Source organism: Crocodylus porosus, unplaced genomic scaffold, assembly GCF_001723895.1.
Source record: "Crocodylus porosus isolate Cpor-Errol unplaced genomic scaffold, CroPor_comp1, whole genome shotgun sequence".
Classification (NCBI taxonomy): domain Eukaryota; kingdom Metazoa; phylum Chordata; order Crocodylia; family Crocodylidae; genus Crocodylus; species Crocodylus porosus.
The window spans coordinates 18,962,530-18,987,072 of NW_017728915.1; the positions used below are offsets into that span (position 1 = coordinate 18,962,530).

Here is a 24,543-nt window from a genome sequence, read left to right on the forward strand (position 1 = left end):
CTTTTTAGCCTCAGGAGGTCTGCTAGATCCCTGGAGAGCGGGGGGGGGGCGCTGCTGTGCCCTCTTGCTGCCTTTCCTCTGAGATGGAATCGAATTAGCTTGTGCATTGAGGATCGCTCCCTTGAGGAGCAACCACTCTTCTTGAACTCCCCTCTACCTGGGGTCATGGTCCCTTAGGCCCTGACTGACAATCCTCCTGAGCTTGTCAAAGTCGGCTTTCCTGAATTCAAGGGCTTCCGTGTTGTTGACTGACTTGCCAGCTTTACGGCAGATGGCGAAGGTGATCAGCTCATGATCGCTGTCACCCAACTTCCCATCAATCACTAGGTCGCCAATTAGGTCATCCCCAGTAGCCAGTGCCAAGTCAAGCAGCACTTTGCCTCTTGTTGGCCCATAGACTTCTTGAGTCAGGTAGAGGTCATCCACACACGAGAGGAAGCTTTGCAACCCTCGGATTTTGCTGAGTGATATGAAAGTCTTCCGTTACATCATCAGTACTATGTTGTCTGCAAAAACCCCTGCCTTATCCAGCGTAGAACATGAATTTTGCTCATTTCACCAACAGCTGTTTGGTATTTTGTTTCTAGTCTGTTAAGTATAGGGCCCCGTGTCTAAGTGCACAAGACAATTATTTATTTCTTCTGTGGCCCTTATCAGTATTATATTTGAGTGCTTCACAAAAGGTAATTTATTTTCACTACACTTTTGAGGGGGTAATAGTATCCCCATTTTACAGGTTTGTCATGGAAAGATAACAGTTCAAACACATTCTTTAAATTGGGTGCCAAATTTGGGGCAGCAAGGTACTGTTTTTTCATTATATAGTCCTTTATATGTTTAAAGCACAACTTAATTGCAGGTGAGGCTGCGCAAAACAGCTGCAAATCAGACTCCAAAATGTCACCTGGAGATTGGCAGTGAGCAAGACACAATTTGCGACCACCTGTGGAGTTTTCTTTATGTATCTCCACTGCAGTTCCAAGGTATGACTCCACCTTATTTAAATATATTCAAGCCAGTTTTAAGAGAGCTAACTCAAGCACTGATAGAAGTGTAGCTGTAACAGTAAAACCCACCCAGGCCAATTTGTAACTTGGGTGTCTTCACTGACCTCTGTATGGAGCAGCACCAGAAGGATGAGACAAAAACATTGCTGTGCATTTCACTGATATTTACTGACTGTAGAGGAATGCTGAGATTCAGGCATATTTGGAAGGACTTGCTTTTGAGGAAGCAATCAGATGTGTGGCCAGGGAAAGCAGTAGGTCTTCCAAAAGTGGTGTGGTTTTATAACAAAGCAGGGGCATCCAAAACCTTAGCTAGGTGCCCTCCCCTCAAAATATGTTTGATTGGACAATTGTCTATTATAATAATAATAGACCTGGGCAATAAGGTCCTTAAGTCCAACACATTTGTCAGATTGATTTTTCCCTAGCTTCCTTTGACAGATGTCAGATTTAACATGATCAAGAACTTCATGATTCATGGTAATTTCATAATAAATGAGCAAAAGAGGCAAAACAGGAAAGTAGATTAGGAAATAGTTGTTTCATTTGAGCATGCTTGAACATAGGAGGTTCTTCACAGAAGATATGATTCTTAGTTCTTTGAAACAGGGAGCTTGATAGAAAGAAAACCATATAACATTTCAAAGAGAGGCTAGAAGCAAACATTGGATTTATTCTGGGATAAATCATTTTCTCTTTGGATAAACTGTAATCATTCAGACATCCATGTGTGTTGTCCCGGCATAAATCCTAAAAAGGTGTATGGGTTAAGTAGTACTAACAGTTTATCCCAGGACATTGCAAAGTGCATCTGAATGGTTATCCTGATACTGTATCATTGAATAAGTAGCATAAAAGTAGGAGCATGTTCAGCCACTCACTAAACCCTGAGTAGAATGATGAAGTGTGTACACAAAAATCCTGGGACATTTCTGTTCCAGGACAAGCATTTGATAATTGGTAGGTAGTCTTAGACATGTTTAAACTCTTAACAATAGAAAAAGTTAAAAGCATTTCCTTCATAACAATGAAGTGGTTTCTCAGTAGTAGGCAAAAGATGGTCATCCATAGCTCCTAACCCATAAAATATTTCCCTGAAGGGTTTCCATAGGTAGCCTACCATAGCATAAAGGCACAGGTGACAAATACATTTTTCCCCCCCTTCTAAGTGGTCTGACTTATATGTACATACTAGATGCATCTAAGTGTGCGGGTTACTGTGGAGTATGCTAATTAACCCCACAATAAAGTGTCACCATCTACATGTGTGGTGGTATTAGGGCATAGTAAACTAACTCTGCTGTAAGATAGATGTCTTGGGGACAGTACTGTCTTATGGTGGAGTACTTGACTGCACTGAAACACGTGTAGACAGTGACCAGGGTCATAAATTGTGCCCAGTCAGCCCAGCCAGCTAGCGACCTGCTCCACCCCAGCTCAAATTGCTGCTGTCTCAGGTGCTCATGTAGATACAGCGCCTGGGGACAGTTTACTCTGGCTCAAACTGCTCCAGAGTTTATTGTATCAGATTACTTTCATGTGTAGATTCACCCACTGAGACATAAAACTTGCTCTAGTTTCTCTAAGGAACCAAAGGCTAGTTAAGTGCAATACACATTGACAATACCTGAACTAAGCCGTTTGCTTTTCTAGCTCCGGCAGTAGACTGTATGCATGACTATGCAGTCCAGGGTACTGATCTAAAGATTATTTTTATTACATTTTTAAAATGGAATTCTCCCCACTAATCCATTTGTCCAATGCTCCAAGATACCAGTTGGCTTCTCTAATTTCTCACTTCAGTCCCTTGTTGAAGACAGTTCTATCGAACACATTTAATTCTTACCTAAGCCTATCACTCGTAGAGAAATTGTTTTCTGTGCTCTGATACGAGAGAATTCTTGCTACAGTGGAAACCATATTCTCCACACTAATACACACCTCCACAAATCAGGGGGTAGAGAAATAGGCAGAGGGAGAAAAAATTATTTGGGGGGACTGAACACATGCACACATGTGCATGCACCCCCCCAGTGGGAAGTCTGTGGGGGAAAGGGCAGAGGAAGGGGAAAGGGCCATGTGGGGGGCAGGCCTTGCACAGTCAGGGCAGGGTGCGGGATGGAACCGAGTGACTCATCTGGGGGTTGCCCAGCATGGGGAGGAGGCGGCAACTCCTGCTGCTGCATGCACACCAGGAGGCATGGGAGGCACGTGCCCGGATCTGCGTGGGGTGGGGCCAGCTGTGGGCCATGCCAGGCACTTCCCAGCGGGAGGCTGGGCCATGCTTCATAGTTGGTAGGGTAGGAAGAGACCTGAGCAGATCATCAAGTCCGACCCCCTGCCAGGGCAGGAAAGAGTACTGGGGTCAAACAACCCCAGCAAGGTGTTCATCTAGCCTCCTTTTAAAGACCCCCAGGGTAGGAGCCAGCACCACTTTGCTTGCAAGTTGGTTCCAGATCCTAGCCGCCCTGACAGCGAAGTAGCGCTCCCTCATATCTAGCCTGAATCTACCCTCTGCCAGCTTGTGACCATTATTTCTTGGTACTCCTGATAGTGCTAGGGGGAACAGGGACTCCCACAATGCCTGCTGGTTCCCTCTAACTAGTTTGTAACAGGCCACTAGATCCCCCCTCCGCCTTCTCTTGTGGAGGCTGAACAGGTTCGGGTCCCATAGCCTCCTTGTAGGGCCTGCCCTGCCGCCCCTGATCATGTGAGTGGCCCTCCTCTGGACCCTCTCCATGCTGTCCACATCCCTCTTGAAGTGCGGCTTCCAGAACTGGATGCAATACTCCAACTGCGGCCTGACCAGTGTCGCATAGAGGGGGAGGATCACCTCCTTGGACCTGCTCGAGATGCATCTGTGGATGCATGACAAGGTACGGTTGGCCTTCCTGACCGCGTCCCCACAGTCAGCCCATGTTCATTTTGGCATCAGTGATGACTCCAAGATCCTTTTCTGCCTCTGCACTGATGAGAAGGGAGTTCCCCAGCCTGTAGGTATGGTGCTGGTTCTTTCTCCCCAGGTGCAGCACCTTGCACTTGTCAGTGTTGAAATCCATCCTGTTCTCATCCGCCCACCTCTGTAACCTGTCTAGGTCTGATTGCAGCCTATTCCTCCCTTCTAGCTTGCCCACTTCTCCATACAGCCCACCCTTGTTGCAGCCACCGGAAGCCTGTGGCCAGGCTGTCTTGCGGCCCTACTGTGTTTGGGGGTGGGCGCTGAGTCCCATTAGCCCTTCCTTCCTTCACCTATAGGCAGAGAGGTGATTGCAAGATAAAGGTTTGCAAACTAGCCAAGGTACATATAGTTGTAGAACAGCAGCTGTATAGGACTGCAGAGGTGGATCAGCTGCTTGCTGCAGCTTTTACTTCAAAGCGTACTGCATTTTTGATCAGCCATGAATGACCACAGCAGTGCTCCAGCTGATCAGAAAAGTGGCTTATTCTTAATTTGGCAACTTGATGCAAGCAAAATGGGATGTAGAACATACCAGTACAAAAAATCCAGGATTTACTATAACTTAAAAATTTCACGTCTGTGAATTGAATGATATCTCCAGTAAAAGAAGAAATAAATGTCTTATGTTTATATGATGGATTATCATTGTTTAAATATAAAGTTGAATATTTTACCATACAATTCAGGGCATCTGGTTTTAAGTTACCCAGCAGACTGAATGGCAGTACAACTTTTGACATCTATTTTATTGTTCTGAAGCCTGATACATCTAAAGTAATTTAATACAGTGTTAAGGAGCACCTGGAGGAAAACCAAACCTAGAAGCATGCATTAAAAAGTAGGTTGTCTTATTAATGAAATATTAAAAATAATAAAAACAAGACCCCTTGCTTATTATTTTTGTCCATAATCATCTACATTTAAGAGTTTGTGTGGCCATATGTATAAATAATGTATGACGAACAGTAGAAACCTCTCTCGCACCCCCCGCAAAAAATAACCCTCTTTTGCAATGCCAGAAATGTAAAAGGCACCATAAGAGGATGTTCAGAAAACTCAAATTATGTCAGTATCTTTATTTTAAAGTAAACTAGGACAATTGCTCTCTTGACTTAAAAAAACAAACCCCAACCTATTTAAACACCTGCAAAGTATCTTTAGAAACATGTAAACCTTGGATTATTTCCAGGAGTATTGGGTGTAAACACAAGGCAAGTATAAAAACCTACAGACTTGTTAGAATACAAATGCTACCCCATGAAAAAGCTGTAGTTAGAAAAATATAAAAAATATACTAGCTTCATTATTAGACCTTAGACATCTCATACTACATGTTCATTATAGCAACCACTTCCAAGCAATGAGCCCAGAGCCAGGTTTGACTTGGGGACAAATTACTACACCAAGAGCTATTTCTTTAATTATTTAACTCCCACATTTTGACCCCTTAATAAATTATTTTTACTTTTGAGTTTCTTTTGAATAATAGTAGTGCAAATGGAAGATGCCAAATTGAGTGTGGCCACATCTATACGAGATGCTGACCACACAGTAGCCTGATACTACTCTGCAGTAGCACTGCATAGTAAAAACCACAATCTGATACTACTCTGCAGTAGTATTAGGCTACTAAGCAGTAGCACCACAAAAAAGGCGTTTGTCGGCCCTACCGCACAGTAACACAGCTTACTTGTTAGTACTTGTTTATACAAATCCTAAATAAATGTGTAGTAACTACTGCGCAGTAGCAACTCGTGTAGGTGCAACCACTGGTGATTAATGAAGCTGCCAATTAATTCTACATGCATACTTCTGATCTTTGTATAGTCCCCAACTGCAGTGTATGCTAATACTATACTAATAGATGAATTCCTCCTGCAAGAGAGATGTGGCCTGTACTCATCTTTATCCAGTTTAGTATTTTAAGGATAAAGCATGTGCCTATGTTCATTAGCCACTGCTCTAAGAAATCTAAGTCAGCTCAAGGACATGGGTGACTTCAATATTATAATATGCTGATCCTGGTGTAAACTCCTAACAAAGTAAGGTCAGTAAACGTAAGAATTCCAACGGACTCTTTAAGAATATGATTCCAATTAAGTAAAAAAGATGCTGTTGCTAATGAAGGCTCTTTATAAAATACCCTGACCAAAACTGACAAAATTATTTAGTATTTCCAAGGCTGATGATGCAAGCTGCATTCAAGTAACACTTTTTATCAAGCTATGGAATTTTTTATGTGGGCTAATCTAAGCGGCCAAAAATTTACAACTCTCCCTGAAGGGCAGAATGTTTTATTCTTAAAAAGAATGAGAATGGCAGCAGAGGTGCAATATTTCTCCATCAGACTGTCTGCCCTAAAGGAACCATCTCGTGAGCTGACACTGTCCAAGTCTTCATGCCCATTCAACCAACTTTCACTTTTACTGCCAAGGAAGACATACTAGTATTTGACATCTCTCCAATTTAGTTTCTTTTAGGTTGCCAACATTTGTCTGATGGCACTGTCTTTCAGTTCTCATGGAGCTGGTTTGGATTCAAGCCAGGAACAACATCAGGAAGTTCTCTCCCCCAAAAATCATCCCCTAATCTTCAAGATCCAAGCAGGTATTCTTCCAAAGGTGATGTGGGGACACATATTATGACAGTAAGGTTTCTGCACTAGACCCTATTATCTTAAATGGCCTAAAAATCTTCAGATTTGCTTTGAAGTCGTTTGCTTACAGTATTCCACATACCCCATTTGTGTATATAACAGGAAATTATTTTCTGAATAAAATTACTGGATGCAATCATTCTCCTATGATACACTACTCTAACCTGAATAGTATGTAGAATAATTTGTTTCATATCTCATGAACTATGGAGTCTTCCCTCTGCCTATGTTCTACTCAAATTAGGTTGTCACGGCAGTTTTTATTCAATTATGTACAGTTCAAATGTAGTAGAATTTAGTCACACAAGATCTGTCACAACTTTTTTTTTTTAAATGAGCCCTCTTAACAGTTGTGAGCTCAATCAGATTTGGGTAATGCATCATACTGAATGAATGACAAAAAAAAAAAAAAAATCTCCAGCCACACCTGTAACTAAATTTTAGTATTTTTTTTTGATTAAGTTTGAAATGGATATCAGTGACCAGATAATTGCTATATCTGCACTTCAGCTTTGAAGAAGCTGTTTTCATACTTCCTTCCCCAACCAAATGGGCCAGAAGTTTCCATCAACACAACTTCCAAACAAGGCACAAAATTACTTACTAGACTCTTCTCCTCCCCTTTTTACATTCCCTCCCTCCCTATGCTCACCACCAAGAAACTTAAGTTTTAGTGTGACAGTATGTTCCACACCAGGTATTACATTTAATTGTTCAGGAAACAGTAGTAGTTTTATCCCATAGATGGGCTCTAGCTATTGTGAACTCAGTTTAGATGAATAGCTCATTTTCAGCACATCTTTGTTCATTTTCTGTATTTGGTTTTTGGGGGGTGGTGGTGGGGAAATCAGAATGTCTTTCATGCATATTCTTCCAGAAACTTTATATGAAAGTCTTTCACTTTCTCCAATAGAATCTTCAGTTTCTCTACGGGAGGGAGAATAGTCATTCTGGAAAAGAGGAGAAACACTGTCATTCACTCTACAATATAAAACAAACAAACAAACAAACTCCAACACAACACTCAAAAAAAAAGAAACCAAGCCAAATGCCTACACGTTCACTTAAAGAGCCTTTCTTAGAGAGTGGGAGGGTATAGTACCTTCTTGCAACCTGTTTTTAAGACATTTTCTTACGCTCTGCATGCATATTATAGTCAGAGTTGCTGTATTTAGTTTACTGCTTTTGTGTGGCTAATGTACTAGCTACCAGACTTTGTTTTTAGAAATGATGTAGCAAATCCTCAGCAAGTCACCTGTTTCTAATTCTTATATCCCGTGACCTCATGTTCTGAAAAGAGATGATATATAATTGCATTGTTGGATACTGTTCTATATCAAGCTGTGTTAACTCACATGTAACTTTATGCATATTTTTTAACTGCCAACTCTGAAAGCTTTCAGAGGAATCCAGTCCAACAATCCAGAAAATCAAGCTGAATTTTTTTCTACCTCATGCATCCTCACTATTAGTAAGACATTTTACTGGGTGTTTGGTTGCTGCTAAATACTGAACAAAGGATTGTAGAGAACTAACTATCTACAATGACGCCAAGATCTCTTTCCTGAGTCATAACAGCTAATTCAGTCCAGCACTGTATATATATATATATAGTTAAGGCCATTTCCACCCCCTATATGGGCATTACTTTTTACTTGTCAGCACTGAAGTTCTTCTGCCACCTTTTTTGCCCACTCAGTTTTGAGAAGGCTTTCTGCAATATGACTACAAAGAATGATTTAGTATCTTCACACCCTCTATGAAAACGTTGATCAAAGCCAGTCCCAGTATAGATCCGTAAGGGACCCTACTATTGTTCTTTCTCCATTCTGAGAACACCATTTAGCCTTACCCTATTTCCCATCTTTTAATCAGCTTTCGAGTCATAAATGGATCTTCTCTCCAATCCCACAGTAACTGTGTTTCTTCTAACAGCCCTTGGTGACGGACTTTGTAAAACATTTTTGAAAATCCAAATCTATTGGCAAAACAGATTTCCCTTCACAAAAGACTCGCACTACTGAGAGGTGAACTGATAGGAGAATTAAGATATGAAATTAGATTTAGTTAACAGTTTGTTTTGAAGTTGCATGAGCCAAAATATAATCCAGCTTGTTCTCAGTGGTTGTATTGTCTCTGAATTGCTAACAAAAGAGCCAGATTTTGCAGTGCTCCCTCATGTTAAGAGGTTAATTGCACAAGATGTTCAAACCAAATGCATTTAGATGGCCAACAGGGCTACATGTGGATTTAGGTGCTCAATGTGAAGGGTGGAACAATTCTTCCCTCACCCCCAATTCATTTCAGTTCAGTGAGAGGATATTATTCAATCTACGTAGGCACCAAATCTTCTGGAAAAGGTGGTGCAATCTTCATAGTCACTTTTCAGGATGCAGCTACGCTGACTTACTGCTTTAAAGTAGACCAAAGCTTCAATAGAATTTCTTTTACAAGACCACAATTCTACACAATCAGTATTTTCTGATTTCTTTGCAACCTAACAGTTGGATAGGCATCTGGTTGGGGGTCATCTGACCCCAGCACTCTTTCCTGCCTAGGCAGGGGGTTGAACTCAATGATCTGTGGAGGTCCCTTCTGACCCTAGCATCTGTGAATCTATGAGTTTCTTAGGTGAACTCAAGTGCACAAAACAGAAGAATGACTGTTCTGTAAATGTTGTAAATATGACTGAATTGAAGAAAAACTTTCCAGACCTGAATAGCAAGTAACAAACTAGTCCTACTGCTACAGCTATAATTACCTACACACAGAATGTCCAGGGGAAAGAGAAAGCAGGTCTGAATTGGTCAGGGGAAAGACAGCAGGTTTAAGAGCAGTGTTAATTAGGCTAAATTTGTTTCCATGGCTTGCCTTTAACAGCCCTCACGGTTTTATTTTGTTAGGAAAGAGAAATCCATGATTTTAATCACAAAATCTTTATAACATACAATATGTTACAAAAAAAAAGATACTGCACCTGAAATGGTAACTTCCTTCTCTTTGGCCAAACCCACTACCTGGTACGACACAGATACCAGTTTCTTCCAGAAGTTTCATGCAGTAGAACATGTCAGGAGCCATTTTATTACCCTAAGGAATAGACTGGAGTTAGTTTTTCTTCTCCAGATGACAAATCAAAATGCACAAAACATGGAATTTTATGTTTTTCTCTTTCTTTTTGAAGCTCTCTTATTTTCTGACCTCTCATATTTTCTATACCGAATGGAAGGAGAGCAACTCTCACTGTTGGTGAAATGCATGCAAGCTCTCAGTTGTGCCTGCCCAATGGAACAGAATGAACAGAACAGCCACTTCAAAAAACCCAGTTCTCCCCATTTCTACCCACATTTCTTGCTTAGCTGTGACTTCGTATTTTCTGGCACAGACTTTTATTGGCACTCAAAAATCACATTTCACTAAAAATTGTCAGATTAAAGAAGGTATAAAGAGTCCTTGAGTAATTGCTGCATCCCTTTTAATACTTCTCAGACAAACGTTTGAACTGGATTTTTCTAAATCATATATGTTGATTAGAAAGTCACCTGAATAACCACCAAAAGAATTCTTCTATTTTAATCAAATCATCATGCCCATGCTATATCCATGGTCAAAAGGCATTACTTCAATAAAAAAAACAAACCAAGCATCCCATTTTTTCTCTCAGTTACACAGACATAACTCACTGAAAGTAATAAAAACTGCATTTGTGTAACAGAGGATAAATGGGCCCCAGTTACAGACCAGTTCTCTTGTTTATTAGCAATACACTGCCTTTATAGCTGCACAGTCCTCTTCTCCTCCTTCATATAAAAATCCATCAATGAGAAAAGCAGCAACAAATCTGGGTAAGTTAGATTAGAATGAAGAACGAATGACTGACCTTTGCTGCCTCAATAGCTTTGGAAGGAATAAAGATCCTTGGGAAAGCATACATAGCTCCCTGAAGAGGATTGCAGTGAATTCCTGGTACTTGATTAAACAAGTCTTCTGTTAGCTTAGCTTTTTTGGCAAGATCATTTAATACAGACTCCTTTTCCTGGAAAAAGGAATAGGAGGGAATAAGGATAGAGAAAAGCTGAACTGCTCATTAAATGGAAAAAAATAGTGAAATTAAAAAATAAATGAAAAAATAGGCTGTTAGGCTGGTTCAGTAATTTTACAGTTGGTAAAACAAAAGTGATTCTTTCCTACTAACTGGAAGTCAAGCAAGACATAGTCAAAATTAGCAATGAAAATAATAAACTTCAAAGGACCAAAAAACCTAAACTGGTTTTAGGATGGAGTTGGACATGATTAACTGTAATAACAGAAAACTGGAATTCATACCTGGGACATCCTTTCACATTGTGTGTTCCTAAGTGACATCAATCATATTGAACAGTCCTACATTGGTCAACCTAAATGTCCTCTTAAATATCAGATCCATACTGTTCTCGCAGCTAGGGTGCCACACCAAACCACACCAAACACAACAAACCCAAAGGTTTAAAATTATATTGGGACGAATGAGTTTTGTGACCTGTCTTTTGTTTTTAATCACAGAAGTGATTAAATTACCTTTACAAAGGTAATTTTAGGGCCTTTTCTGCAGATACCTGTTATATGATCAAGCGATCCAAGTCTATAAAACAAGGTATCTGGGATTCTGTGGTCAAAAGGGAGTTCTGCAAGTGCAATCATCTTTGAGTTTGAGGACAATAGCCTTGAAAAGCCTAGAATTCAAAGTGGGGGCTCCCACTGAGCAAAAGAGGGAAAACAGGAGTTTACAGGGAGAAAGTATAATTTTAAAGAAAATGCAGATTTCAATGTACCATCAGTCTTGAAGTTCCTCTATTTATCCACAAAGTGCATATAGCTCAAGCAGCAGGTGAGCCTTTCTGCACTGTATTTTCAATACATGTCCAGTCTGATCTGAGAGGACAAATTCTACTCCAGCCTCTGTAGCCCCAGCAGAGAAGCCAAAGACATAAGGGCTAACAGCAAGCATGCTAACCAGGGCTTTTGCAATGTGAACATTTGTCCCAGCTGAGCAGGGCTGCAAGCAATTCCTTCACCAACAGTCACAGAACAGCAATCTTTAGCTGACAGTGACTTCTGGTCACCATTAACCTGGGCTGGTGACCTTCAGGCAAAATTTCTCATGTCTAATTACCAGAATTTGAACGGGCTAGTGTTCCTATCAAGATCTAGTTATGAGAAAGAATATTTTTTTTTCTTTTTTTAAAGATAGCTTCCTTTCTGAAGAGCAATTCCCGTCTCTTACAATAGATACAATTTTGCATTTAAGACGAGAACACTGCTTTATAAATAATGGGCCACATCTATCCCTTGTCACACCACTGAGTCAACAAAGTTCCAGCAGAGTTGTATGTGGCAGGGTATTTCTACAAATAAAAAAGTAACTAGGATTTCTTACAATATGCATTTTGTAATTCACTACATAGAGTCACCATATGTATATTAATTTATCATATGTATATTCATTTGTAAAAGCTACAACATCATTTGGTAGTTTATTTTTCCTATAGCATTTTTTAGCAGAACCTAGTCTCATTAAGTAGGTGTTCTTACCTACTATGCAAAACTGTAAGAGAAAAATTATATATTATATGTAGCAGCTGAACTCAAGGTAGGCAAGCGTGATAGAGGTGCTAGGGCTTCAAACAAAAATCTAGAATATATAATTGTACTAACATTAACAGTAGTTTAAATTAAACTTGTAAGTTCTGTGGGCAAGCGTTACTACAGGACTGTACAAAGAAAGGTGGCGGCATCCTTTGAAGGATGTGAGTTGGCAGAGGGTTAGAAAATGCACATGAGAACAAATACACTATAGCTGACCTTGATGAACTGTACGTAAGATTCTTCTTCAGGTACCGGAGGATTCACTACAATATCCATAGCTGCCTGTCCAGATACTGGAGGACAGAGACGAACGGAGAGAAGCTTAACAAGCTGTCCTTTGATCTCTGGATGCAAGTTAATCACTTCCATATAACCTCCTCGGTAGCCGCACCTGAGAATAGAGTGAACGTATGGAAAAAAAAAAGTGAATACTCTTGAAGGTATTATTTTTGAAAAAGCTATGAAAATAACCCCCCAAAGTAGAGGGAGAGCAAGTATTCAGCTGAACACTAGATCATGAACACTCTGCTTTATGCCAATACAATTAACATACACATTTAAACATCTTCCATATTGGACAAGGCTCTAAAAGGGCAATCAAATACCCAAGTTTAACCTCCATTAACCTTCTGGACATTCATATATATAACTGGGGTCTGCTTAACTTGTGATAAGACGAAGCAGTTTTTGTGGCGTCATGGCACGAAGAGCCAATTTCATGGGCATGACCTAGCAGCCCTGCCCCTTGCCACTGATTGGTGGGGAGGCCCCGGATGGGGGGAGGTGCGGGGAGGCGGCTGCCATCTTGACTGCTGGTTGCCCTTTGTGCGGCCCTGCCCCTCAGTACCAGCTGATGGAGAGGCCCTGGGGGGCAGAGGGGTAGGGAGGAGGGACAAGAGGTGAGGGAGCAGCTGCCATCTTTTCTGCTGCCCTTCATGCTGCCCCACCAGCTGGTGCCTTCCCCTCCTGAGCAGGCTGCAAGGCTGGGCCACAGCAGCAGTGAGGACCACTGGCTTCCATTGGAGAACCAGTTTTTAAGCATTTTTGGGTTGACGATTTTGTGGGCAACCCCAAATCTCACAGTTCCTGTGAAATCTGTGAAACCACAATTTAAGTAGAATCCTATATATATATCTGTAACTCGAGATAATTCAGCTATTACACACCTCATGACAGAAACATACAGCAGTAGTAGAGTCCTTTTGAGCAAAATGTTGTCATTTCCATCCCTGCCCTTTCTGCAGAAGCAGAGGACCATAGGGTTGTCCTTGGGAGGTCAAACTTAAATATTTTTGGGAACCTGTCATTGAGTGACTGGTGGGGGACTAGGGGTCTGTAAAAGTGTGCTGTCTCTTAAAAAACAGTTCACTAAGAGAAGCTGAAGAATCACTGGGCTAGCCTGCAAATAATGAAACACTCCCTCTCTCCCTTGCACGTGCACACAGACACAAAGCATGTAACTGCCTTAATAGTTGCTGCATTGCAGTAATAGCAGACAAAAGATCCCCTTCAGCTCACTTCTGTGCTAAAACCATCCTGAAGTATAAAACAGCCTCCTCATCTTCTAGCCATACTATTAAAGGAGATATATTAAAAGAAACATTGGTGATGTTTTGGGAGTGCATGGGGAGGCACTCGCCACCCCCACCTCCCAGATTTAATGTCCATCAGTTTTGTTATAGAAAGGGAACAGGCAGGTAAAAGGGAAAAAATCCAGGGCTGCAGGTGCCACGCATGTGTGTGCACATTCATGCACGTGGCTGGCAGTACAGCCGAGCAGGGTAATGGGAGCAGCTCCGGCAGCTGAATACAGGTAAGTCTATGGGACCCAGGGTGGTTGGGGGGGGACAGGTTGGAGGGCCAGGCCTTGGGGGCCATCCCTGTGCCACTGGGGTTGGGGCTGAGCTCTGGTGAGCCCAATGGCACAGGGGCAGTCTGGGATAGTGCACAGCCCTGATGGTGCAGGGCCAGTTCAGGCCATTGGGCCAAGCTCTGGTGAGTCCAGACAAGCCCTGCACCATTGGGACAGAGGCCAAACTCTGGAAAGACCCATACACCCTCTGCCACAGTTTTCTTCATGTGTGGCTCTCTTTTAGAACCGTCTCCATCTGCTACTACATAGTATCGTAAAGCATGGCATTAAAAGTAGCTCTAGAATACAAATAAAAACTCCTTTGTCTCTGAGACAGGGCAGAGTACCTGCCCTGAACCCCACTGCATACCACCAGAGCCTTTAAATTGTGCCCAGTGGTGTAGCATGGGTGTCCAGCACCCGGGGGCCAATACTTCCACTAGCATCCTACCGTCTGTGGCTGATCGCCACATTGCAGGGGGGGGTGGCGGCAGAAACACCAGTGGCAACCAGAAGTGACTAAGTACCCCTAGAAGGCCTAGCCGGCGCAGCCCCCAGCCAGCGTCCAGGGGCATGCCTCCCCTGTTCCCCTCTTACTCCCTCCCCCTGTCACTATGCTACTGATTGTGGCTCCTCACTATCAATAGTCACCAGTTGCCACGGGAAAGGAAAAGGAAATCTAAGACAGACATACTCGCCCATGTATCCCTTTGAGGTGGAATGGAAGGAGGCTAGTTCTACATTGTTGTAATACTCTGGTCCCATCTCATACAGAATCTTTTTGAAGGAATGGAACTGACATCCCTCGGAGTACACGTTATCCTGATAAACCTACACAAGAAGACACAATATAGTCTCTCTCCAACAGAACAAATAGCTAGCACATTGCACAGAGTGCAAATCACTCGGAAAGTCTGAAACGTTCTACAGGTTGAAACAATACATTTTAGGAGACAGAACTATATCTCCTATAACATAAATCACAATGATCAAAATTTGATATTTTGCACTATACTCAATAGATTAGCCTGTGTAAGAAGAGTGAGCTTTGGTCTTTTATATCTTTTAAAAAATTTCTCCACAAATACTTTTTTAAAAATTATTTGAAATAAGGTTGCTCATCTGCCCAGCAGGACTTTTCACAGGATATGGCCCACAGACTGACCCCACATTACTCCTGTGGCCACATGGGCAGATTCTGAACAGACAGTTGATATCACTAACATCCATTCTTGATCAAAAAAATAAAATAAAATAACCTCAGAAAAAATGGGTATTGTGCACACATTTTTCATATTACTCCTTGAAGGCTGACAGGCTTGGATTTTTTATTTTAAACTTAAATGTGATCATCCATTTTCTGTCTTGCAAACCAAGAATCACGTTGACTACAAGTAAAAACAACAAGCACCTGTGTCCCTATTCTAAAATCAGGAATGCTCAGAACAGAAATGTGTAGTTTTTTACTTTACTACCTCATCAGCCAAAAGAAAGAGTTTCTCCTCCCAAGCAAAATGTATAACATCTTCAATGCACTGTCTGCTTTGCACCTGACCTATAACGGTAAAGGAAAAGAAAAAAAAAAAAGAAAAAAACATTAGTAGACAAAAATGAACAGTCTTTTGCTCCAGAATATTAAGACTGCTTGCTAGCTTCTGGATAAGATGTTACTTTTCTTTACAAAAGTAATGAAAATTTGGATTTTCCTTAAAAGACCCTCACAACAAGGAAATAAGGAAAATTAAATAGCAGTATAATAGATTTTGGTACAACTTTCCCAAGCAATGGGTGCCAGTGACTTGAAGAAACTGGTTTCTACTCAAACAAGCAGAATGAGAGGAAATAGGTCAATGTCCTAAGAGCGATGTGTGATTTATTTAGGGACTTGTGGCATATTTGGATTTCTCCCCTCCAACTGCCAATTTTATTAGAGACAGGGATCAAAAGCAAGTTTTATGGAGGTCTATTTGAAGCCTTAATATTTATGAACCATTTGATACACTATGGAATGCAGCATTTTTAAGAAGGTTTATACTTGTATTTTTATATTGACATCCACACTAATTTGTCATCTTCAGTCAAAAACATTCTCTACAAGTAACCTGGCAAACATTCAAGATCAAACTTAGTTCTATAAGCAAGAAGCTTCCCCCCTCCTGCCCCCACTGAGCTTAAGTACATTTATGAATTGTATACTAAAACAGGCTTGGCCAGATTATGCCTGTGCAAGTTTCCACCTGAAAGATGTGTCACATGAAGGGAACCTTTGCATTTACCACTACAATTCAGCTACAAGCATTCTGTAAATCACAAGCATAGTCTGAACATACACAGTGAGGAGAGAGCAAACAAAGTTTTTGACATGCACGAAGGAGTTACAGACCAGTAGGATTTCCTGGATTGATGATGCAAAGAACCTTTGGATTGCAGTATGTTTTAGCTTCATTCAAGGAACGACCAAGTTCATTCACATCTAGTGCCCAGCAATTCTCTTCATCCAGGTAATAGTTCACTTGGATGGCATCTAGTTCAGATATGGCTGCTGAATACAAAGGATACTGTGGGATGGGGATCATCACTCCAGTTCGGGTTTTCCCTCCTCCTGAGACCAGGAGTTTTAGAATAGCCTGGAAAAAATGAGGGAATTAAGGAGAGAAGAGGGGAAAATGAAATCAGAATTAATTATTTGTTCCAGAAGTTATAATTTATCCTCTTTTACTCTCTGTCCTTTACTTTCTGCTGAATTTCAATTACAGAGGTCTTTGAAATAGCCAGAAACGCTTATCAGTTACACTGTTAGATCTGAAGGACATACACCATGCAAGTGAAATTACTGGCTGAGTGAGTGAGGCATAACATACAACTCAATTACATTTTTCTTTCTTCCATGTAATTTTTGAAGATTGCATTTAATCCATTCCAAAGTTTCAGGGAAAGAACAGGGCATGGGAAAGTTAAACCCTGTCCCTGTCACTATGACCTGGCACTGGCTTGATCTGGGATTTTCAACAATTTTAGCCTCAAAGCAGCCCTCCATATCTTTTCTGAATTTCATTCTAGCTCAGTGATTCTCAACTGGGGTGCCACAAAATTCAGAAAAGGTATGGAGGAGAGCCTTAAGGCTAAAAAAGTTGAGAACCACTGATCTAAATAATGTCCATTTCATGCTATGAGTTGAGAATTTTTCTGTCTTCAGTACCAAATAGGTACTCTCAAGGAAATGTTGATATGAAACTAGTAATAAAGAGAAGAGCAGCAGCTTAGACAACTCAATAAAACTGGGTTCTGTAGCAGTATCCTGTAAATTTGCTACAGCTTCAGGAACAGAGCCTGCACTTCCATGCCTCTCACCCCTGGCTAGCTTACCATATATAAACAGTGATGTATATGGATGTATATGACCCACCAGTAATATTTCATACTCATTATATTTAAAATGCTGACATATTTTCTCTAAAGATTTTCTAAAACATGTAACAAAGACTAAATGCAACATAGAATGTCCTTTTAACACCAAAAACAACTTCAAACAACAGCTGAGGCTGAAATTCTTTAACTGTACACTATTACCATTGGCAAATTTGTACAAATTGTGTTGATCATCAGCTAACAACCATATGTGGATAATCATGTGCCACCTTTAGATGCACGATATCTGAAAATTTTCACGTTCCTGTCAAGATGCCAATGCAGCCTTTAGATCATATGTGCTAGGGATCATCAATCCATTACATTGCATTAATCAAACATCTTGCAAATCAAAGAGTACTGTAATATCAAACTATGCCACAAGATGTTATTTTAAATAATTTTTGCCCACTAATGGAAAAAGCTTGCTGAAAAAAAATTGCTTTAGGGTATGTACAGAAGTTGCTTTTTCGCTATTTAAAGTGGTTTATTGCTGTGACTTAACAGAAGTACATGGCTTTAAAGCACTTTAAAAATAGGTACAGCACTTTAAATAAATCCTTGTTAAATGAAGTATTAAATTTGAAGCGCTGTATTTTACAGCACTTAGGCAACCTACCGCACTTTAAGTAACTTCTGGTACTTTAAATAACTTCTTGTACTCTGGTTAAATTTCTGACCAGTGGAACAGCACCAAGAAGAGTGTCCCCTACATCCTAGCCTGGAGAGTGCAGGGAGGCTCAGAGCTCCCCCTTCCCCCCCTAACACTGCACTTCTGTCATGTCATGAGTGCTGTAACTTTATAGTGCTATAAAAAGTGCTCTAAATTATAGCGCTGTAAAATGTACATGGAACAGTTCTATACACACCCCTATAGTAACAGAACATGAACCCCATTTCAGACAGGATGCCAAGGAATGACTGTCTTCAGCAAACCAAACCCAAACCCAAGCCCAAACCCACACACCACAACTGTATTGGAAACTTTGGGGATACTTTAAAATGGTGGCTTAAAACAAAAGGAGCTTGCTATTGAAGGTAATTTCTACTGCCAATTTCCACTGACAGTACAAGTGTTTGTGTTCAAAACAGTGACTCTCAACCAAGATGTTGTGAGATCCTTTGAAGGATGATGTGGGGTGTCATGCAATATGTGCTAACACCTACATGTAATTCATAAGAGAAACCCAGAGATTTCAAATAGGAATCCACAGTGTCCAGAACATTCTCACCCACCGTGGTCTCTCTGAGTTTTCTGAAACAGAAGAATTGGTCTATTATTTACCTGTAGTCAAAAAATGAGTACAATTAAATTTTGGAAATGGGGTGTTACTAAACTCAGAAAAGTTATGGCGGGGGTGCCTTGAGTCTAGAAAGGCTGAGAACCATCGGTTTAGAGGATTCAGTGAGATCAGTGGCTCTCTAAAAAGTTCCTATTCTGTGAGGTTTGGTTTCTTCAATGAATAATGTTCTCTGAACTTCAGTGTCTACGAATGCGTTATAAACAGCAAATTTTCTAGCTTAAATCTATTTCCTCCTAAAACCATGTTTAATCCCTTAAATAGATTAAAGTGCTCAGAGGAAACTTTTGCTAAAAATCCTTAGGGAATGTCAACACTGTTCAAGAATCATGCTAGGGAGCACCGTAGGGAAATACGCCACTTCGGCTCTGAGCACTACAACTCAAAACACATGTCATGTAGCCACCTTAGTGAGATGCTGGACATATACCAATAAACTCACGCTGCAGGGTATGGTTATTTGTACTTCCTAACATAGTATTTTGATGGTGTACCTATGTCTTTAGTAACAGTCAACCTGTTTTTGTCCTCACACCTTATATCTAACTTAACAGACTTCAACTTCAATAAAATTAGATCAGAATGACTATTGTATGCAAGTCTAATGCACGATACAGTTTAGGCACAGAATGTGTGTATGGACAGAAATGCAACACTTACAGCAATTCCATCACTAGCCCCTGTTGTAAGATATATATTATCTGGATCTGCAGGAACTCCTCCATCTCTTCTTTCAATATATGCTGCAACATCCTCACGGATGCAATTTACACCTTGACTAGCACTATAAGACCCTGTACAAAATGAAAATATGATCAGGCATTCAAATGTAGGCAAATTCTCAGGTTGGTCAGTGAAATTTCAAAGTTAGAGGAGCCGCTTGCACTTTTATCAAAAATCACCAAAGAAATCAACCAATTTACTTTAGAAATGTCTTCTGTTCAGACAGCAGCAGCAAGAAACAGAAGGAGCATGAGATGAATTAAAATTAAAATAAATACCAAAACTCAAGTCCTTTAATATCACTGTGACAACGTAGAACTGTATCATTTTTCCAGTATAAATAACTTCTATCATTTATAGCAAAAGCAGAGTGGGTAACAAGAAATACTGTGTAAAGTTCTCATTAAAATATTCAGATTAAATTCATAATAACTATAATGGTCTTAAAGATAGAAACAACAAGTGTTTGTTCCCAAGTCCTCCAGGGCTGAATATGTGCAAAAAACTTCCAGCAGCCTGAAAAATAAATTCAAGTTAGAAAGCCAAGGACAGACTGAGCTTGATATGATAAGCATTCATGTAATTTAGCACTGCCATGAAACAAAAGGATCTTCTTGGCTCTAAGTAGATTGTCAGATGGAGTGGCATGATTATACCCAACTTAACTCTCATTCCTCAGTTATATGCTAGTAGTTGATCTGATGGTAGGGGGTTTTATTTCCAAGAGCTGTGCCGTGGTAACTTTACAAAGAAATGCAGGAAACAATTGAAACTGCTGCCATCAAGAAAGAATGCCTTACAGAGACTGAAAATTATTTTGGGCCAAGGCCCAGGATTGCTGTTGGACTTTGAAGGGCCAGTTACATGCACTTTTAGGGAGGTCAGCTCCAAAACACAGGCAGTCTGAGGAAGCAGTCCTGGGAAGACTTCCAGAAAGAAGTAATTTACTTCTTGCTTCCCAGGGCACAGCGGCCGGAGGCACGTCTATACTCCTTTGGCTTTCCATGGAGGAAAATCCTAGCCCCTCAGACCTAGTCCCTTACACATCAGGTAAGGATGTTATAAAGGTTAGAACTGCTAGTGTAGGCAAGATAACTCTATGCTAGTAACATTTGTTCGAAGTAGGGTCAGTCAACATTACTGTTAATGTAGTACCAGAAATCCTAAATTGTTTCACTAGCTGTAACAGTGGGGAATGTCAGGACAGGTTTTCACTACACCGTTAATTAATCCAGACTCTTACTTGGGTTCTACCTCAATGTCTCTCCAACCATTCACAAAGAGAAACCTGACCCAAGTTTGGCATTAAATCCAGGCTTGCTTACACAGCTGGAGGTATGGAGTAAAACATGGAGTCAGCCTACAGCCGGGCTGGAACCCACGGAATCTGTGGTGAGAGATGCATGCAACGGGAGAGGAGAGGAATCACTTGAGAACTGCTAGTCAACAACGTATTTCCCTTCAATTCCTCACTAAAAGGGCAGGCAAGTTTCTCACAAGTTACAACTGCCTTAAAAAAGAGTCTTGGAGCATCTCAGCACAAGAACTATGGGATCCGCCTCCAGACACAGCATGTGGGGACGAGAGGACATAGTTATACAAGTAGGGTTTCAGCTTTTGAAACACTTGGGCTAGGGGCACACATTACACACAAACCAGTTTAAGTGATCTGAAATTGGTTTAAACAAAACAGACATTCAGTGCACATAAACCAGTTTCAAAATGGCCAAAACCGGTTTAAGATAAACGTGGTTGAATGTAGTATCAGACTTAACTGATTTGGCTCCGGTTTATGCATCATCTGTCCCAGACCCCCTTCTGGTTTAAGTTAAACCAGACACCCCCAGCATCGGGGCATGCTCTCTGCTCCAGCCCAGCCAGGATGGCTCAGCCCCTCTGCTCCCCAGGGGCAGGGGTCTGGCCAGGGAGGGGTTTTGTCTGGCTCGTGGCAGGTCCCTCAGCACTGCCGGACTGAGGTGCCGCTCCCTGAGAACGCAGCGGGGCTGGGCTTGATCTGTGGCAGGACTGCCATTCTCAGCAGCCCGACCACAGCAGCTCCTTTGCTGCCGCCGCTGGCCCCAGCCCTGTGGTACAGGGAGGGACCAGCAGGCACAGCCCTGACCCCACGCTGGCTCCAGGCTCTAGCTCCCCTGGCTCCTGGCCTGAGCAACTGCAGGCATGTGCCCGCACGTCTGTTGTTACAAACCGGCTCACTCTCTGCAGGTTAGACTAACCTGCAAAGGTTGAATCAATTCAGGTTCCAATTTTTTGAATGTCTGTCCCTAGCCTTGCAGTCAGCTCAGACTAACCCTGGTGCTCAGACCCAGGAACAGTCACTCCAGTTAACTGTGCAATAAAGATATAACCTTAGATTAAAAAGAACATCTAGAGCTGCTGCATTTCCAACAGAATTGCAAACTTTCATCCCTTCCATCTTAGACTGCCAAGCCTTTTTAGAAACCGGTTTATCAGGTCTATAATACAAAACACATATTCTTATATGCAAGGGAGTTTGTGTGCATCAGGGAGGAAGGTGCAGTGGCGCAAGGGCCATGCTTACTCTCCTGCCAAAAAGGCCACTTCAAGAGTAAGTGGCTGTAAGTGGAACATTAAAATGATCAAACACTCTGGCAGGTGAAACTCCCAGTCAAAAAAAAAAAAATAAAGTCATAGCTTCCACCTCAACACACATGTCCATGCTGAGGAGTGAGTGTTTAAGCAGCAATTGAGGTAAAGAATAACAGCTTACACAGTGCTGAAAACATGCAGATTAAAGTTAGACATTTTCATCTGTTCTTTTTTTTAAAAAGTTGAATATTTAACATTTATTTCTGTTTTTCAGTGCAAGTCATAACAGAATAACTGCTCTTCAACAGGGTGGCCAACCTGCAGCATGCGTACCACGTGTGGTATGGGCAGCCGCTGCTTGGCACACGGCAGACTGGGGAGAGGCTAGGCAGCGCTGTTAACTAAACACAGAGCAGCAGATTGGACAGGGGAGGGGAATCAGAATGGCACTTGGGGAAGATGTGGAGTTAATTTGTGGTGTACCTGCCAAAAAGTTTGGCCCCTGCTGCTCTTCAGTGATTGGAGTCTGGACTGCATGTCTGTTTCACCACTGATCTTTTTTGACGTGTTTGTGTTCATAATGATCATTTCGCAGGAGGCCTGAGTGCCTACTGAAAGCACTCAGAACCTTGTTTACACTGAATTGCTGCGAGTTATTTAAAATATGCTTCTCCTTTGTTGGAGAAGGATTTCTGCACATTCAGCATTTTTTTAGTCATCCACACTTTGTGAAACACCAGAAAGACAATATTCAAGAACCATGGACAAACAGCCTCACATTCAGTGGGATACCCAGTAGCAAATTAATTCTAATCCTGACTCTTCCACTGACATGAATTTGGGCAGTTATTCTACAAAAAGAAAAAGATGGAGGTCAAGGCAGAAATCAAGTGTCATGAAGAATGAATACTGTTTACAACCCTCCTTAAACATGTGCAGTACTATATTGTTGAGTAATCATTTTGTACTATCCAAGAGCAGCTGCACTGTCTTGTGAAGAATTCCTAACCCAGCTTGAAGTCTGCATGCTTCTCTAAGTCCAAAAAAGTCAGCTTGGTCTACAGGCTCTCCAAATTTTTCTCAGAATGGCTCATACTGCAATAGAGTCCTAGAAACACCATCCTAAAAACTTTCATGAGAAAAATATTGTTATCCTTTAATACAACATTGCAGCTGGAAGCAAGAACCAGCATGATCCACCCAAACTTTTCCCCAAGTACATGCTCTTGGAATCTCTGAGCTGATAAACAAGGTAATACTCAAGTTAAGAGAGCCACACAAGCAACAACAATCTGCCAGCCTAGGAGAGCACTTCAAAAGATCATGTAACACCAAAGTATAGGCTGACACTGGATGAACTGTTAAAAGTGTTCCAAGGATGTAAGACTTGGAATATAGTTACTAGTTATCCGATTTATTTTACAGCACTTAACACCATAGCAACTAGGCAGTGCAATCAGAAAAAATAAGACACACATCAGTTACTTTAACATGCACTTTGAAATGTCACTTTTAGTCTCTTTACTTCCTTTCAGGTATGAAATGTGACCTGCCAGATTCTGAGCACTGCCCCATGGCTGGAACACTTTCTTTAGACTTGTTAGAATAGTAACTCCAAAACCATTTCTGGCCCTCCAGCAACTGCCCTACTCACTGCCTCTAACTTGGAGGGAGGAGATTCATTTCCCACATACAAGTAGATAATGGCTGTTTTTTATTTATAAAACACACACATACATCCTTGGGAAGGAATACTAGACACAAACATATCCCCTTGGTATCTACACTTGTTCTTTCAGGGCTACTTTGCCTTTGAGGCACAATTGACTGATGAATGTTGCGAGGAAGAATGCGCAGACAGGGTCAGAATATATCTTATAACCATGTACAATAACAGCACATAACATTTATACACACCCTATACAAATAACAGAATACTGATTTTTGAGTGCTCAGATACCAGTGATGACGCGATCGTCTGAGATATGTAATAATCATTTTGCCAAGAGGTCTATATCATTTTTTCCTGCCAACAGTATTTGGTCATTGTCAAAGATATTCATTGTTAATCACTTTAGTAGATCATTTTTGAGCACTTCCCCATTCTAAGACATACCAAAAGCACACCCCCTTAAAAAATTTCATTATCGCTCATTTTCAAGCCACGTAAATGGATGGGATTACAGCAGAGAATAAAAAGACCAATAATGACAGCAGTGACAAGCAGCTAAGGACACGTAAAGCTAAACGCTTACCTAAACTATTTCCTCCACATCCCTGCAAGATCCGTCTGGCCCTGTTTTTAGCGTCTTCTGGGAAACTTGGGCTGTCCAACAGATCTGGGTATGTGCATAGCGCCACCACCTGCAATAGTAAAAGTGATGTAAATAGGCCACAACTTTATTTGTTGTTCAAGGTTACTTTTTCTTTAAGTTAATATCACT

General features: G+C 41.2%; 1 protein-coding gene across 1 annotated transcript in view; it reads right to left on the reverse strand.

Moving 5' to 3' along the window:
• Positions 1-4,685: 4,685 nt before the first annotated feature.
• GPT2 (glutamic--pyruvic transaminase 2) overlaps positions 4,686-24,543 on the reverse strand; it is a 33,691-nt gene continuing 13,833 nt past the window's right edge. Inside the window, exons 3-11 of the mRNA XM_019535787.1 lie at positions 24,355-24,463; positions 19,469-19,602; positions 16,483-16,726; positions 15,575-15,654; positions 14,794-14,930; positions 12,464-12,638; positions 10,503-10,658; positions 9,600-9,712; positions 4,686-7,572 (exon numbers count right to left, since the gene is read on the reverse strand). Of these exons, the coding sequence (XP_019391332.1) occupies positions 7,482-7,572; positions 9,600-9,712; positions 10,503-10,658; positions 12,464-12,638; positions 14,794-14,930; positions 15,575-15,654; positions 16,483-16,726; positions 19,469-19,602; positions 24,355-24,463 (1,239 nt within the window). The 3' untranslated portion in view covers positions 4,686-7,481. The remainder of the gene's footprint in view (positions 7,573-9,599; positions 9,713-10,502; positions 10,659-12,463; positions 12,639-14,793; positions 14,931-15,574; positions 15,655-16,482; positions 16,727-19,468; positions 19,603-24,354; positions 24,464-24,543) is intronic.